Here is a 17,993-nt window from a genome sequence, read left to right on the forward strand (position 1 = left end):
TCCTCCAATCTGCATATTGTATTTACTCTTGAGTACACAATGATCCTGATCTTTTATGTTACAATCTCAAATAATTGTTTCCTAAGGAATATATGTCATCTGGCTTCTTGGAATTGTCCCGGTGTCTATAGTATCATTTCCTATACTACTACCACAAACGAACTGCAGTTCAGTGACCCACTGATGTTAGACAAGACACCATCTATAACGGCTCCTCAACATATTAACATGCATATACTGTTCTGCATCCTGTGCAGATGCCACAGCTTGAAAACATTCAACTACCTGGCTTGATAAGATGGCAACTGTCTTCTTGTGACTTTATTCCATTCATCACGCAAACTGGAGTTCATCAGCCCTTTCAATTAATTATCAAGATCTCTAAGATCAAGACAGGAGAAGAAATTAGATACTATACGTAATTGAAGCTACCTTATCCCTACACCCTGAACAGGACAACTTCATTAAGAAGGCAATGGCCTATAGCCTCCTTGAAAGTCACTTCAGAAAGTAACCTTGCTGGACCTCACATTTGGCATTTGCTCCTGACTTCAGTGAAGACGCAATTAAGTAATAAATAACTATGCTATACCTACCTTGTCTGCTGTCACTTATAATGAAGAAGACCAGCTCTGACCAAGAAACACACTACTGGGGAAAATTGAATTTTGAAATACACTTTACCTGATACAAACTTTTTGCTTTATAGTGTTTGGAACATACAGCATAACTTGAAAACCTATGTGCAGTTTGGCACCTGACTCTCACCATCCCAAAGTTCTCTGCTGGGACATTTGCATTTAAGCCTGTTTCTTAGACAGATTCAGGCATACTGTATAATAGATTTATCACAATATGAGCTATTTCTAAAACATGGAAGTTTCATCATACAAACTCACTGTAATCGTATGATGATAGTCTTCCAGCCAAATACATTAACCTTACTGCCTTGCACACCATCTACACAAAAAGTAATGGTTACTGGTTGAGATATAGCTGATGATCCACACAGTCCTCATGTATAATGAGACTTGTTTTCTTCTATCACACAAAGATTGATATACTAGAGAATAAATATTTGAGCTATGCAAACTGATGAGTTTGTAATTGATGTTAAGTAGTATAAAATCCTGTATGTTTGCAATTCAAAACAGATAATGAAAATTTTATCTAATAACTACAGATTCTACAATTTACTTGAGTAATACTAATAAGGATGGGCCATAATTATTATCATTAAGAACATAAATGCAGGTAAGTTAGTTCACAGGATGGATTGTTAACCATCATTTTATTAACTGTATTACAGTTAAAGAAAAATTACATTCCTTTCCAATAAAAGCCTGTCACCACTCGAAGTTAAGCAAAATCTTGAGATGCCTCCAAAATTTCATTAGCATACGACACTGAAAAGATAAGAAAAATACATATTAATAACACAATGTATCGACCCTTGACTTGAATATTTTTCCCTGTTAGGGAGCGAGTTTACTATAGGTATTACTCAAGAGGTCTTTGCAAAATCCTCTTACCCAAAGCTGCACTCACTTTTAACCCTTCAAACTCTTAACACTTACTTGTTACAACTGAAGGGTTTTCCTCCACTTGCACATAAACTCCTTCAATATAAAATCAAAAAGAAATTTGCATTTTTTCTAGCTATACTAATCAGTCCTTTGTAATAGGGATGTATTTAGTGAAGCTGGAACGGCCAATGAAATTGTTAAATTTAGTTAACAAGTGGTGTGCGCGAGCAATTGGTACTGCTCACCCGCCATTCAATAACTTAACTTTTGATGGAAGTTAATGTTAAAGGACAATGGTTTGTATTACAAGAAAAAATACAAATTACTTCTAAAATTCATTTGTTCCTACATGTATACAAACCTTGGAGAGACTCTTCATGGTGGGTAAGAAGTCTCCATACAACCAGTCTGCCTTGTCAACTTACAGAAAGGGGGTAAGGAATGGGACTGCGCCTCCTTGCTTGTTGATATAGACTACTATGACGGTGTTGTCCAACACTACCGATAGCCTGTGTTAAATGTTCTTGGAATGTTTGCAGTCAGAACACAGCTTGCATTTCAAGGACCTTGGTACAGAAGTTCACTGACCACACCTCGGGTGGCCTACAGGTAGGCCAGATGTAACCCCCAGCCCTCCTCCAACATGTCTAGAGGTTGAGAGTTGGATGGCCCCTTCCAATCACCAGGAAGATTAGCCCATGCCTCCTGTATCACTGGATTAGAATGAAATGAGGGACCCCTACAGACTGACCTGAGATCCTTCAAAATCACCAGATGGACTGAGCTTCTTCATAAAGCAAGAAGACTAAGAAACACTGGCAACATGGAGCTGTGTTCAAGAACACTATCGGTCTGAGAAATAGGGGGAAGGAAGCCACTGATCCATAAATGTAGCAAGTACCCATCCCGAACCACACTAACTAACCAAGATTCGGCTTGTGCTCTGTCAGCTTGCTCAAAGACATGATGCCCATGCCCATCCTCCTACTCGGCATCGGGTGAGAGGGAATGCAGACATCAGCTTCCCTTCTATTTTCTCTCTCTCTTTCCCCTTCCTGACCTGGTTGGGGGCCTCAAAAGGGTTGTGCATGCACAGAATACCTTCAGGAGGAAGAGGTTGTACACGGCCCTGATTAGGGATTAGAGGTTGCAGAGCCTTCTTATCCATGATCCCATAGGCATTGCCGCATCCGAAGGTTTGGCCACAGACCTCTTTGAAGAGCCAGAGCCCTTGATAGAGACTAAGCAATAGATCAGGGAGTACTCCTTTCCATACTCGCTTGCATGAGACTCCAAGGAAGGAGAGATGTGGCTATCCCTAGACAGACTTGTTTTGAGTCGGGAAACCAAAGTGTCCCTCTTCCTCGAAACGCAGTTAGCCCAATGGAGTACTGACTGGTATGTCAAGCAAGTCACTGCCTTCCCACCAGACAGCAAAAGATTCAAGGGACAAAACCCATTTTCCTGGCAAAGTATGCCTAATGCCTGACCATTTTCAAGCCGAGAGACAACTTGGAGGGTGGCCAGAGCAGAAAATTCATGGCCACCAGTGGCCAAGTAGGATACACCTTATGACTCTTAGTCTCTTCAAGGAGTCTTCTCAACAGTGCGCACACTGACGGGTCTCCTGAGAAGTTGATGATGCAGCAGACTCTGTCACAAAGTACCTTCACTGCCGAGAGTGTGTGTACCTGGATCCTGTTTGGCTAACCAGAAGCAAGAGAGAACCAAGATCCACAGATCTGATTGATCACCAGGAGCAATTAGCAAGACTCAACCATGGCAGCTCAAGAGAGGTCCTCGACCTTCAGAGGCCCCCAAATGCCAATCAATGACCGAGACGAACATAAAAAGGTGCCACCAAGGCTGCCTCACCCAGTTCATTACGCTTTATAACTGCAAGGACATCCACAAAGGAACAATGGCTAGTGGTTCTCTGCTCCGGTTGGTACCAGTCCATGGTTCAGTACCTTTGTAGAGGTTCTGGCAGGCTGCTCTGGAGATTGTGCCACACCAATATATAACTATACCATTTGATATTTTATACCAAATTTATTCTTAACTATTTACATGTACACAATGAAGTTCATAACACTGTCACTTAGTTTAGTAGCATTTCTTTTTATAGTGTGGGATTTGGTCCATATTCCAGTCATTACCCAGATTTAAGTAACTAAATAAAAATTGACCACAGTGACCCAGAGATGGGCCTAATTTGTATAACAGATTCTGACAGTTAGAATCATATGCAAGAAGTGGAAATTTGTCTAAGTTATTCTGGAAATTCCGATGTTATAAGATTTTAATTTCTACCCATTAATTTAACATTTTCCAGCTAATGGAAAGGGTCTGAATTCTTTTTGTACCACCCAGTACATATATGATTGTTGTACCCCATTTATTATTAAATAACTCTTTAGTTGTATAATAAACCATTTTCTTTAGCAGAAATTCTTGATGAGGTTTGTACCCCACATCCCAAAATCATTCCAGGATTTTAAACAATGGCTGGTAAAATTTACAAGTTCCTGGTCAAGAAGTCACAATAACAGAAAAACTTAGTTGAACATTTGTGGATTAAGGAAAGAGAGAGAGAATGGCTCCAAGTCTCTTAATAGAATGATATGGGAGACTTTAAAATATTGAACTTACATCTGGCAATGGGGTAAGACTAAAGGAGATAAGGTATAAGAGGGAATAAAAATTCTGGGAGTCATGAGGGGACTAAAGTACTCCAAAAGGAGAGATAGGATATGAAAAATCATTTGTGGTATACAAGGTTAGGACATTATTATATATCAAAAGTAGGATAAGACAATACTGTTTAACACAACAGATGATGTAAATAATAATGGCAGGTGTGGTAAAAATTATAAAGGTGATAAAGAGTGTCACAACTGAGATGGTATGGGCACATGTTGAGGCTGGATGGTGGGAGTGAGTGAGGAGAGCTTGGGAGTTAAGGGGGAATACGAAGAGGGATACAGGGAATTAGACGGCAAGATGAGACGAAGGATAATAGGGAGAAAAGAGGTTTGGTGGGAGAGGATGCCTTTGATAGACTGCATTGGAGAGGGTGCATCAGGCAACCGACTAAATAATAGTTAAAGTTTTCATAAGAAATATTACCAACAATATTTTTCAATAGCATGTTGAGATAATGGTATATCACAGTAATAAAAAGAATACCTTAGAACAAATCCTGAACTTGTAGGTAAATAAGAAGGCAAAGGTAATGTAAAGACAAAAAAATAAGAAGGCAAAGGTAATGTAAAGACAAAAACAAGAACATAAGAAGGCAAAGGTAATGTAAAGACAAAAACATAAGAAGGCAAAGGTAATGTAAAGACAAAAACATAAGAAGGCAAAGGTAATGTAAAGACAAAAACATAAGAAGGCAAAGGTAATGTAAAGACAAAAACATAAGAAGGCAAAGGCAATGTAAAGTCAAAAACATAAGAAGGCAAAGGTATTGTAAAGACAAAAACATAAGAAGGCAAAGGTAATGTAAAGACAAAAACATAAGAAGGCAAAGGTAATGTAAAGACAAAAACATAAGAAGGCAAAGGTAATGTGAAGACAAAAACATAAGAAGGCAAAGGTAATGTGAAGACAAAAACATAAGAAGGCAAAGGTAATGTAAAGACAAAAACATAAGAAGGCAAAGGTAATGTAAAGACAAAAACATAAGAAGGCAAAGGTAATGTAAAGACAAAAACAGGAATACGAAAAACAAATTGTTTGATTAGATACATGACAGCGAGGAAAAATCAAGTCATAAAATATGAAAATATTCTATTTCATGCTTTTCCTTCAATAACTTTAAATAAAATTATCTTAACTAACTGTATTAATTTAGATGAAGAACATCAATAATTTTAAGGTAAAATATTCTAATATATAACTTACTATTTTCTTCAACTCGCTCTGGGTCAGTAACAATGCAGTTTTTGATGGTACACTTCCTCTCAATGTTTGTTGTAATGAGACAGTTTTCAAGTACACACCTATAAGAAAATATTCTTCATATTACTACGGTATATCTGAAAATTTGCTTCACTTTTTAACAAAAAAATGCTCGATTGAAGTAAACTATTGAACGTTGTTTTTAAAAAAAAATTTTAATCATTATAACAAAACCACAGAAGAAAGTAATTAACAATACAACACTGATAAAAATAAATAAAAGAAAGACAACTGAGTCTTTCACAATACTAAGGGTCTCCAAGGATCTAGTAGGAAAAATAAAAATTTCAAGAAAACCCAGTTTGAAAATTGCAAACTTATACAGTATCTCGGCGATATATGAATGAACTTTAAAAAGTTTTGGTCTATGTATATCCATGCACCCTTTATAATGTGAAAAGAGGAATGCTTTTATAAGACACTGAAGCAATAAACAAATAGTACCTTGAGCTCCGGAGATCCTTAGTATTATGAACGCTTCAATTATAGTTAATAAAGAAGCGAGAATGAATGCCATAATTTCAGTTATACTTACCCCTGGGCAATGGTGACATAATCATTAAGAACGCAATTGGTCAAACGGACAAAGGAGTTGATTCTGCAATGATTTCCTACCACAGTGCTGGTGACATTTGTCTTTTCACATATGACAGATCCAGCTCCAATTAGAGTATCAGGTGTAACCTGGAAATGTTATTTTCATTAGTAAAATAAATTTTTGAATATACTTACCCGATGATCATGTGGCTGTCAACTCCGTTGCCCGACAGAAATCTACGGTCGGGATACGCCAGCGATCGCTATCCAGGTGGGGGTGTGCTCAACAGCGCCATCTGTGGTCAGGTACTCAAGTACTTCTTGTCAACAAGACCTCAATTTTCTCCTCGGTCTACTGGTTCTCTATGGGAAGGAAGGGCGGGTCCTTTAAATCATGATCATCGGGTAAGTATATTCAAAAATTTATTTTACTAATGAAAATAACATTTTTCAATATTAATCTTACCCGATGATCATGTAGCTGATTCACACCCAGGGTGGTGGGTGGAGACCAGCATACATGTTAACAAAGAAGCTAAGTATCCCGTATTTCATTTTATTAGTTATTCAAAATAACAAATATAAAATAAATAAGTACCTGGTAAGGAAGTCGACTTGAACCATTACTCTGCCTTTATTAAGTACGTCTTCCTTACTGAGCGTAGCGGTCCTCTTAGGATGCTGAACGACTCTTAGGTGCTGAAGTATAAAGGGCTGCAACCCATACTAAAGGACCTCATCACAACCTCTAACCTAGGCGCTTCTCAAGAAAGAATTGACCACCCGCCAAATCAACCAGGATGCGGAAGGCTTCTTAGCCGACCGTACAACCCAAAACAACAATAAAAAGTATTCAAGAGAAAGGTTAAAAAGGTTATGGGATTATGGGAATGTAGTGGCTGAGCCCTCACCTACTACTGCACTCGCTGCTACGAATGGTCCCAGGGTGTAGCAGTTCTCGTAAAGAGACTGGACATCTTTGAGATAGAATGATGCGAACACTGACTTGCTTCTCCAATAGGTTGCATCCATAACACTCTGCAGAGAACGGTTCTGTTTGAAGGCCACTGAAGTAGCCACAGCTCTCACTTCATGTGTCCTTACCTTCAGCAAAGCAAGGTCTTCTTCCTTCAGATGAGAATGAGCTTCTCTAATCAGAAGCCTGATGTAGTAAGAAACTGCGTTCTTAGACATTGGTAGCGAAGGCTTCTTGACAGCACACCATAAGGCTTCTGATTGTCCTCGTAAAGGTTTTGACCTTCTTAGATAGTACCTAAGAGCTCTGACTGGGCAAAGTACTCTCTCCAGTTCGTTCCCCACCAAGTTGGACAGGCTAGGGATCTCGAACGATTTAGGCCAAGGACGTGAAGGAAGCTCGTTTTTAGCCAAAAAACCGAGCTGCAAGGAACATGTAGCCGTTTCCGATGTGAAACCTATGTTCCTGCTGAAGGCGTGGATCTCACTTACTCTTTTAGCTGTTGCTAGGCATACGAGGAAAAGAGTTTTTAATGTGAGGTCCTTAAAAGAGGCTGATTGGAGCGGTTCAAATCTGGATGACATAAGGAACCTTAGGACCACGTCTAGATTCCAGCCTGAAGTGGACAACCGACGTTCCTTTGAGGTCTCAAAAGACCTAAGGAGGTCCTGTAGATCTTTGTTGGTGGAAAGATCCAAGCCTCTGTGGCGGAAAACCGCTGCCAACATACTTCTGTAACCCTTGATCGTAGGAGCTGATAGGGATCTAACGTTCCTTAGATGTAACAGGAAGTCAGCAATCTGGGTTACAGTGGTACTGGTTGAGGAAACTGCATTGGCCTTGCACCAGTTTCGGAAGACTTCCCATTTAGACTGATAGACTCTGAGAGTGGATGTCCTCCTTGCTCTGGCAATCGCTCTGGCTGCCTCCTTCGAAAAGCCTCTAGCTCTTGAGAGTCTTTCGATAGTCTGAAGGCAGTCAGACGAAGAGCGTGGAGGCTTGGGTGTACCTTCTTTACGTGAGGTTGACGCAGAAGGTCCACTCTTAGAGGAAGAGTCCTGGGAACGTCGACCAGCCATTGCAGTACCTCTGTGAACCATTCTCTCGCGGGCCAGAGGGGAGCAACCAACGTCAGCCGTGTCCCTTTGTGAGAGGCGAACTTCTGAAGTACCCTGTTGACAATCTTGAACGGCGGGAATGCATACAGGTCGAGATGGGACCAATCCAGCAGAAAGGCATCCACGTGAACTGCTGCTGGGTCTGGAATCGGAGAGCAATACAATGGGAGCCTCTTGGTCATCGAGGTAGCGAACAGATCTATGGTTGGCTGACCCCACAGGGCCCAAAGTCTGCTGCAAACATTCTTGTGAAGGGTCCACTCTGTGGGGATGACCTGACCGTTCCGGCTGAGGCGATCTGCCATGACATTCATATCGCCCTGAATGAACCTCGTAACCAGCGTGAGCTTTCGATCTTTTGACCAAATGAGGAGGTCCCTTGCGATCTCGAACAACTTCCTCGAATGAGTCCCCCCCTGCTTGGAGATGTAAGCCAAGGCTGTGGTGTTGTCGGAGTTCACCTCCACCACCTTGTTTAGCTGGAGGGACTTGAAGTTTATCAAGGCCAGATGAACCGCCAACAACTCCTTGCAATTGATGTGAAGTGTCCTTTGCTCCTGATTCCATGTTCCCGAGCATTCCTGTCCGTCCAATGTCGCACCCCAGCCCGAGTCTGATGCGTCCGAGAAGAGACGGTGGTCGGGGGTCTGAACAGCTAAAGATAGACCTTCCTTGAGAAGAATGCTGTTCTTCCACCACGTTAGAGTAGACCTCATCTCTTCGGAAACAGGAACTGAGACCGTCTCTAGCGTCATGTCCTTTATCCAGTGAGCAGCTAGATGATACTGAAGGGGGCGGAGGTGGAGTCTCCCTAACTCGATGAACAGGGCCAGCGATGAAAGTGTCCCTGTTAGACTCATCCACTGCCTGACTGAGCATCGGTTCCTTCTCAGCATGCTCTGGATGCACTCTAGGGCTTGGTTGATCCTTGGGGCCGACGGAAAAGCCCAAAAAGCTCGACTCTGAATCTCCATACCCAGGTAAACAATGGTCTGGGATGGGACGAGCTGGGACTTCTCTAAATTGACCAGGAGGCCCAGTTCTTTGGTCAGATCCATAGTCCATCTGAGATTCTCCAGACAGCGACGACTTGTGGGAGCTCTTAACAGCCAGTCGTCTAAATAGAGGGAGGCTCTGATGTCTGCCAAGTGAAGGAATTTCGCAATATTCCTCATCAGTCTCGTAAACACAAGAGGTGCCGTGCTTAGGCCAAAGCACAGGGCTTGGAACTGGTACACAACCTTTCCAAAGACGAATCTTAGGAAAGGTTGGGAGTCTGGATGGATGGGGACGTGAAAGTATGCGTCTTTCAGGTCTAACGAGACCATCCAGTCCTCCTGCCTGACCGCTGCTAGGACCGACTTCGTCGTCTCCATCGTGAACGTCTGCTTGGTGACATAAGCATTGAGAGCACTGACGTCCAGCACCGGTCTCCAACCTCCTGTCTTCTTGGCTACCAGGAAGAGACGGTTGTAAAAGCCCGGGGATTGATGATCCCGGACTATGACCACTGCTTCCTTCTGTAGCAAGAGCGACACCTCTTGTTGCAACGCTAGCCTCTTGTCCTTCTCCTTGTAGTTGGGAGAGAGGTTGATGGGAGATGTAGCTAGAGGGGGATTGAGGCAGAACGGAATTCTGTATCCCTCCCTTAGCCACTTCACAGACTGAGCGTCTGCACCTCTGCTCTCCCAAGCTTGCCAGAAGGTCTTGAGTCTGGCTCCTACTGCTGTCTGGAGAGAAAGGCAGTCAAAACTTGCCTTTTGCGGACTTGGAACCCTTCTTGGACTTGCCACGGTGACTGTCTGCACGGGTACCTCCTCTGCTGGAGGTTCTGCCACGAAAGGGCGGGATGAACCTAGAAGCAGGTGTATCAACTGCTGTAGGGCGGAAGGGTCTAGGCACGGAAGGTAAGGTTTTAGCCTTACGTGCAGAAGAAGCCATGAGGTCATGAGTATCCTTCTGGATAAGAGAGGCAGCCATCCCCTTAATCAACTCCTCCGGAAACAGACACTTGGAGAGAGGAGCAAACAGCAACTCTGACTTCTGGCAAGGAGTGATACCAGCAGATAAGAAGGAGCACAGATGTTCTCTCTTCTTTAGGACTCCTGATACATATGAAGCCGCAAGTTCACCAGACCCATCCCGAATTGCCTTGTCCATGCTAGACATGATCAGCATGGCCAAGTCCTTATCTGAAGGGGAAGTCTTCCTGCTTAAGGCTCCCAAACACCAATCGAGGAAGTTGAAAATCTCGAAGGCACGAAAGACTCCCTTCAACATATGATCAAGATCTGAAAAGGACCAGCAGATCTTCGAACGTCTCATAGCCAACCTGCAGGGAGAGTCAACCAGACTTGAGAAGTCGGCCTGGGCAGAGGCAGGAACCCCCAAGCCAGGTTCCTCTCCCGTGGCATACCAGACGCTCGACTTAGAAGCCAGCTTGGGAGGAGGAAACACAAAAGAGGTCCTTCCCAGTTGCTTCTTGGAATGCAACCAGTCCCCCATAACCCTCAAAGCTCTCCTAGATGATCTGGCGAGAACAAGCTTGGTGAAGGCAGGCGCAGCAGACTGCATGCCCAGAGCAAACTCGGAGGGAGGAGAACGAGGGGTTGCAGACACAAAGTGTTCAGGATACAAATCCCTGAACAAAGCAAGGACTTTGCGAATGTCTAAGGAGGGTGGCGAAGACTTGTGTCCTTCAACATCAGAGTGAGGATCATCCAGATGAGCAGCTTCATCATCCGATACATCATCATCCGAAAGTTGAGTTGTGAGAGGCAAAGGCAGAGCAGCAAGCTGAACGGCTGAATCCTGCAGAACGGGTGCATGCGTACCTGCGGATCCATCATCATGCCTCTGCTGGACAGTCTGCGAGCTGGCAACAACAAAAGCAGAGGGCTGGTGTGTGGGAGGGTCTGCGGTGGGCTGAGGAGCATGCGGTATGGTATGCAGAGCATGCTGTAAGGTATGCGGCTCATGCTGCATGGTATGCGGAGCATGCTGTAAGGTCTGCAGAGCATGCTGCATGGGCTGAGGAGAATGCCGCATAGTGCTGGAACCCGGCAACTCCTGATGCGGCAGCTCACGCATGTTAGCAGATGGTGCAGCAAGAACATGCGTCTGGCAGTGAGGACTGCGCATCGGTGGAGGAGCTCTCACAGGTGGGGTGTGGGAGCAGGCAGCCGCAGTATCTGCTGAGCGCACAACCTCTGCGGGTTGTAGGTTAACAGGAGAGGTGTTAACCTTCTCGGCATGATACTCCTGCATAAATGCCGCAAGCTGAGACTGCATAGTCTGCAGCATGGACCACTTAGGGTCTACTGTGGTTGGAGCAACAACAGACGGAGCAGAGGCCTGTTGAGGGACCACTCTACCTCTCTTGGGAGGTGTGCAGTCATCAGATGACTGCGGCGAGTCCGAACTGACCCAGTGGCTACACCTGGGCCGTTGGACTAGCTCGGAAGGGACCTTACGTTTGAGCGGTCGTGAGACCTTGGTCCACCGTTTCCTCCTGGAAACCTCTTCCACAGACGAGGAATGTAAGGGCTCATTCGTCTGTAAGTGGATGGGACGATCCTTAGCAGATACGTCCGCAACCACTGAGGATACATCCGTGCGCCGATCAAGGCCTGCCGAACCCTTTGGTCCTTCGACATTTCTTCTCCCCTGGGCTTGGGAGCTTGCAAGAGGTCCCGGACTGGGAGGACGACTGGCACGCACAGATGTACCCTCATGCGCAACACTGACACTGACACTATGCACATCACTAGCACTAACACTTCCCACTGCACTCTTCGCTTTCAGCTCTCTGACATCTGCCAAGAGCTGATTGCGGTCACTAACCAACGACTCCACCTTCTCACCGAGAGCCTGAATGGCACGCAACATATCAGCCATTCCAGGCTGAGCACTCGTAGCAGGTTCGGGAGTCACCACCACAGGGGAAGGAAAAGGTTGAGGGGCATGGGGAGAGGAAAAATCCACAGAGCGAGAAGAACTCCTCTTATCTCTCTCCTTCTCTAACCTACGTGCATATCTGAGGAATTCATTAAAATCGAATTCCGAAAGCCCAGCACATTCCCCACATCGATCTTCCAATTGACAGGATTTTCCCCTACAATTGGAACATACGGTGTGAGGATCTATAGAGGCCTTCGGAAGACGCCTAGTACAAGTCCTAACACTACACTGCCTGTATTTAGGAACTTGGGAATGGTCAGACATCTTGAATTTAGAGGTAGTCAAGGGGGAATTCCAAAATTAAGCAAAGATCGTTAACCAATGAATCAAATTAATTCCAAAAGCTTGCTAAGCTAAGGATAAAGCTTCCTGAACAGCGAAGGCTAAACTTCAGAGCAAATACATCACCAAATCGTGAACAAAAGACTCCAAAATCAACAGCGTATCCATGTAGGTCTTGCCGGCGGCACGACAGAGGAAAAATTGAGGTCTTGTTGACAAGAAGTACTTGAGTACCTGACCACAGATGGCGCTGTTGAGCACACCCCCACCTGGATAGCGATCGCTGGCGTATCCCGACCGTAGATTTCTGTCGGGCAACGGAGTTGACAGCCACATGATCATCGGGTAAGATTAATATTGAAAATATTTATTTCATACAGTATGTTGACTTTGGCTAAAAAAAAAAAGAAAATAAATCTCCAACTCTCTTTAGATTTTGTAATCTCTTATCATTCATGTACTGTACTTTGATATGATAGCAAAGAAAGGATTGTAATTATAATGTATATTTAACTGAAATTGCAAGCACTTTTTGTAATCTTTTAATGTATATTTCACTGAAACTACAAGCATTATTTGTAATCTTCCAAAAATAAAATTACTTTTTTCCATTAAAACCCAACACTTTTACTTTCCATCTTATTGGTAAAAATAATTTCCCCATAAGAAAAAAAAAAAAACTACAGAGTAAATTATAATAAAAGAATTCTTATGTGCTCCATTCACAGCTTCACAAATATTGGCTGTGCTCTCTCCTCCCTGGCATCTATGTGCAGCAGATTCTAACAGGTAAGACCCCAAAGCCTACAAAAAGTCTAATCCTCTAATTTTTGTAAAAATTCCCACAAAATTCCCTGACTTATATAAAAGGTTTGTGGTTTAAAGGTTACCTATGAGCAACAAAGGCAAGGAACAAGTCATTGCATTTGTCGCACTGTCTAAAAATCAATCATATTTACACATGATCAGTGTCCAAGCTAGGACCAGGCCATGATTGCTGATGATACAGCAGGTAGACCTATAGGTTGTGCACACCATTGGAAACTATACGGCTGTCAGCGTGGCATGGCTCAAACTTCAATGAACTGCATTTCTTTTACCTTTGTTTTCCATCCTTATGGACTATGCAGTGATACAGCCAAGATAAAAATGCTGGTACAAATGCTTATTAACTTAAAATTTTTCAAATGATATTGTGAAAAGTCAAAGCTGGAGCACCATGCACAAATGGCAAAGGGAAATTATCAAAAGATTTAAATGTAAATGCACCAAGGGAAAGTCAGCAAAAGCATCTCCTCTACCACAGAAAGAGAAACGGTCAAAATCAAATTTATAGTTGAAAATTTGAAAACCAAGAAAAGTAGCTACATCTATGCATACTGTATACATATTATGTGGAGGGATAGAAATAGTCATATATTGAGATCATAATTACCAAATATTAAAGGCATCCTTTTTGCCATCAAGATGTAATTGTTTTCAACTATATACTGTACCCCTATAGCGCTATACAGTGCAAAATACATCCAACCTTGAGAGTGGCACCAATTCATGCCACAGACTTCTTTGCTATCACTGGCACTGTTACTAATAAGTGGGCTTTCACAGTCCTTTTGGGCTTGTGGATCACAAGGGGGAATCACCACTGCAGTCACCTCACCCATGATCTTTAACACTAGCATCACCAAACGAGAAACGCACCGGGGGACACCGAGGGTAAGGTAACCTTAGGTACCAGAGCCCTTAACAAAGTCATGGATGGCCTACTCGCCAGACCTAAGTAGGCCCAAGCCTTCCTTAGGTCAAATTTGTCGTCAGTGGTCTACACAGCAACAGAAGAGTTTCCAACCTATGATGGGGTGCAGTGATCACTGGGGGAACTCCACAAGACACCAAAACATGAAAACCTGCAAACGTGGATTTGAGATCGCCTTCCTCTTGCGTATACTCCCCGGAGACTGAGGCAGGGACATATGCACAGAAGAAAAGTGGTAAAATACTTCATCACTATCTTTTTGGGCATTGCAGAAATAGACACTGGAGGGTAAGTTCACTTCTCCTTCAAAGCATAATCCTGCCACTGCACAGGAGGCCACAATCTACACTTGACACATGGGAATAATTCAAACAATCATGCCCCCTAAAAGACGCATAGAGAGAGAGAGGGGATCTACAGCAAGTTTTGCCATAAACCAGTTGCAGCGTCCACCCTTTCCTAGGGAAGTATGAATCTCTTGCTTCACACCAATAATCACAAATAGCAACAGCCAACATTCACTTTGTAAGCAAAGACAAAAGTGAAGTGCTTTCAACAGACATGCAGGGGGAGCTACTTGCTCGTGCTCACCACTATTGTTAACAACCTCGTTAAAGAATTCGATGGCTGTTCAAACTCCTCTGAAGACATGTTCCCTATTTTAAAGGACTCCAGGTTTGTATATGCATAGGCACAAATAAGTATAAGATTAATGTTGATCTATTAACATAGAAAACAAATCTACTATATATTACCCGATAAAATTGGGTAAACTGTAATGAGAGAAAATTAAGGTACAATAATAGGATTGATCATATATATATATAGATCTATTTGTGATGCAGTTTAATAAAACAAATTTTGAACAAATTATGATTAGATATATGATACTTTATCAATTTTTTGAAGACCCATTTTGAATTTTGTTTTCCTTAGTAAAAATGGATGTTCAAGTACATGTTTTTTATAAGGGTAGAAGTAAAGTGTCAAAAGAAAATAACAGAATGTCAGGGCACCAGCCGCCCGTTGAGATACTACCGCTAGAGAGTTAGGGGGTCCTCTGACTGGCCAGACAGTACCATATTGGATCCTTCTCTCTGGTTACGGTTCTTTCCCTTTGCCTACACAGACACCGAATAGTCTGGCCTATTCTTTACAGATTCTCCTCTGTCCTCATACACCTGACAACACTGAGATTACTAAACAATTCTTCTTCACCCAAGGGGTTAACTACGGCAATGTAATTGTTCAGTGGCTACTTTCCTCTTGGTAAGGGTAGAAGAGACTCTTTAGCTATGGTAAGCAGCTCTTCTAGGAGAAGGACACTCCAAAATCAAACCATTGTTCTCTAGTCTTGGGTAGTGCTATAGCCTCTGTACCATGGCCTTCCACTGTCTTGGGTTAGAGTTCTCTTGCTTGAGGGTACACTCAGGCACACTATTGTATCTAGTTTCTCTTTCTCTTGTTTTGTTGAAGTTTTTATTGTTTATATAGGAAATATTTATTTAAATGTTGTTACTATTCTTAAAATATTTTATTTTTCCTTGTTTCCTTTCCTCACTGAGCTATTTTCCCTGTTGGGGCCCCTGGGCTTATAGCATCCTGCTTTTCCAACTAGGGTTGTAGCTTAGCATTTAATAATAATAATAATAATAGAGAAAATGAAACTCGAAACATTATGTAAGCCGTATGACAAAATTTGAAGGATCCCATATGTGAGAATGCACATCAAGTGATCAAGTACTGTATATTAATACAAAAAAAAGTCTCAGAAGTCACATTTCTCTCATATGGAAATATTGTACAGCTTATGAAACTGAAGCCTAAGACAATTGCAGTGATATTTGATTGGAACTTTCCAATAAAAGGTTTCTGATTTGCCAAGAGCTGACTTCGCAAGTAGTGTACAGTACTTACTGAATTGCAGAATCAAGCGGTACTTAGGTTTAAAGGCCACTCATGAATGGCAGAGGCAAGGGACAGTGACATTGCCCTATCAAGGCCCCTCTCCAGCCAAGTACGACCAAGGAGGGCCAGACAATGGCTGCTGATGACTCATGACTCAGCAGATAGACCTATAGGCTCCCCGAAGCCCTCCATACTTAGCTCAACAAGGATGGTGAGGTTGCAGCAACCAAAGAAACCAACGAGTTTGAGCGGGACTCGAACCCCAGTCTGGCATTCACCAGACAGGGATGTTACCACATTGGATACTACAACCCCTTACAAGAATTGTCTAAGAGCAGAAAATAACTATTCTTCAAGCTGCTTGTAAGTGACAAGCATTCATGGAAAATAAAAAGAATGCACAGAATGCAGTGAGGTACAAGGCTACATCAAGCTTGCTAATATGTGCTGGCACTTACTTCCTCCTCATATTGTATACATACCATACTTTAAAATGTTCCCTTTTACCATTCTGTTATTAAAATATGGTAATATTTGAGATAACTAAGTTTGTCCTTAATTGGTTTAAAGAAAATAAGGTTTTTCTAAATGAAATAGTGTACAAAGAGATAATGAAAAGTAACTTACCTGGGCTTTTTCATGTACATCAGCAGAAGGATGTCTTGTACTCCATGTAGAGTTAGGACAGACTTCACTAAACAATGAATGCATCTGCAAATGGTACAAGTTACAAAATCACATTAAAATTAGTGCCTTTACATTAATAATGTCCTTACACAGTAATAAACATCAAACATACTCATCAACTTCAAGGAGATGAAGCAATGAAATTCTTGTCCCTTATGATGACCTAAGTATCATAAATAGCTTTGCTTACTTCAATTGATTAGAAAAGTTCATAGAACTTGAAAAAATTAATGTTTATTTAGTGACCAAAACAAGGTCAAGCTAATCCTATTCCGAGTCACATGAAAAAGACCTGCCAATTCAAAACAGAAGGCTACAGTAATTGTAGTACAAAGTTTGATAAGAGTAAGTATTTTTGTCAATAGACTGTGAGTTAAGTCTGAAAACCTACTTGTGAATTCCTAGTACAATGAGGTATAAATCCCCTAAACACCACATATTTTCTATTATGGCAACAAATTATTCACAATGGTATGAATACAACAAGGAAACATACGTTCACAAAAAAGGCACTAAGTATTAGTACTGTAAACGTGTTCACAAATCCTGAGATAGATCTTCCTAGCTATTAACATATTACAGTAGGATTTTATTGTTAATTGGATAGGATCAGTTTTTAAATTAATCCTTGAAATGACAGCATAATATAAAAATTTGTTAAGGTAATTTGCAATTTTCCTCACTATACAAACTTGAGTCCTTCGTGTAGGGATATGTTTTCAGCGCAAGTTGGACCGACCATTAAAACTGTTAACGAGGTAGTAAATAACAGGTGTTGGTGAGGAGCCCCGCCCTCTCACCTGTCAAAGTCTCTTTACTTATGACCTTCTGGTTCAGGACTTGGAGGGGTTATTGAGGAGGGAAGTTTAATATAAAGGACTCAGTTTGTATAGCTAGGAAAAATACAAATTATTACATTGGCAAACAATTGCAAATGTATCTTACCTTGCGATTTAGTTCCCAATAACAATTTAAATTGTTTGCTCTAACACACAAACCCGGGTGATGATATATATAGCAGACTCTAGAATCCACAGGTTTTGAACTGTGATGGCGAGACAATACGACACTGCTGTTATACTTTGTCACCAAGTCATCATATTCTTCATTCTCAATAACATCATGAATGTCTGAAAAAAATTACGTAACTTTCTAAAAACAAGAACAAAAGTATATAAACTCGATTTGTTCCGTAACCGAAATACAAACCACGCTATTTACATTGGGCTAAAAGGTAAACCCAATGTAAATAGCTAAGGTTTGTATGGTTAGGAAAA

General features: G+C 42.0%; 1 protein-coding gene across 2 annotated transcripts in view; it reads right to left on the minus strand.

The window, feature by feature from the left end:
- Positions 1–1,274: 1,274 nt before the first annotated feature.
- LOC137642279 (translation initiation factor eIF2B subunit gamma-like) overlaps positions 1,275–17,993 on the minus strand; it is a 29,824-nt gene continuing 13,105 nt past the window's right edge. For both annotated transcript variants that reach the window (XM_068374807.1, XM_068374808.1), the window contains exons 7-11: positions 17,662–17,846; positions 16,657–16,740; positions 6,028–6,176; positions 5,436–5,533; positions 1,275–1,406 (exon numbers count right to left, since the gene is read on the minus strand). In XM_068374807.1, coding sequence (XP_068230908.1) covers positions 1,360–1,406; positions 5,436–5,533; positions 6,028–6,176; positions 16,657–16,740; positions 17,662–17,846 — 563 coding nt within the window. In that variant the 3' untranslated portion in view covers positions 1,275–1,359. The remainder of the gene's footprint in view (positions 1,407–5,435; positions 5,534–6,027; positions 6,177–16,656; positions 16,741–17,661; positions 17,847–17,993) is intronic.

The sequence above is a fragment of the Palaemon carinicauda genome, chromosome 6, assembly GCF_036898095.1.
Source record: "Palaemon carinicauda isolate YSFRI2023 chromosome 6, ASM3689809v2, whole genome shotgun sequence".
Lineage (NCBI taxonomy): Eukaryota > Metazoa > Arthropoda > Malacostraca > Decapoda > Palaemonidae > Palaemon > Palaemon carinicauda.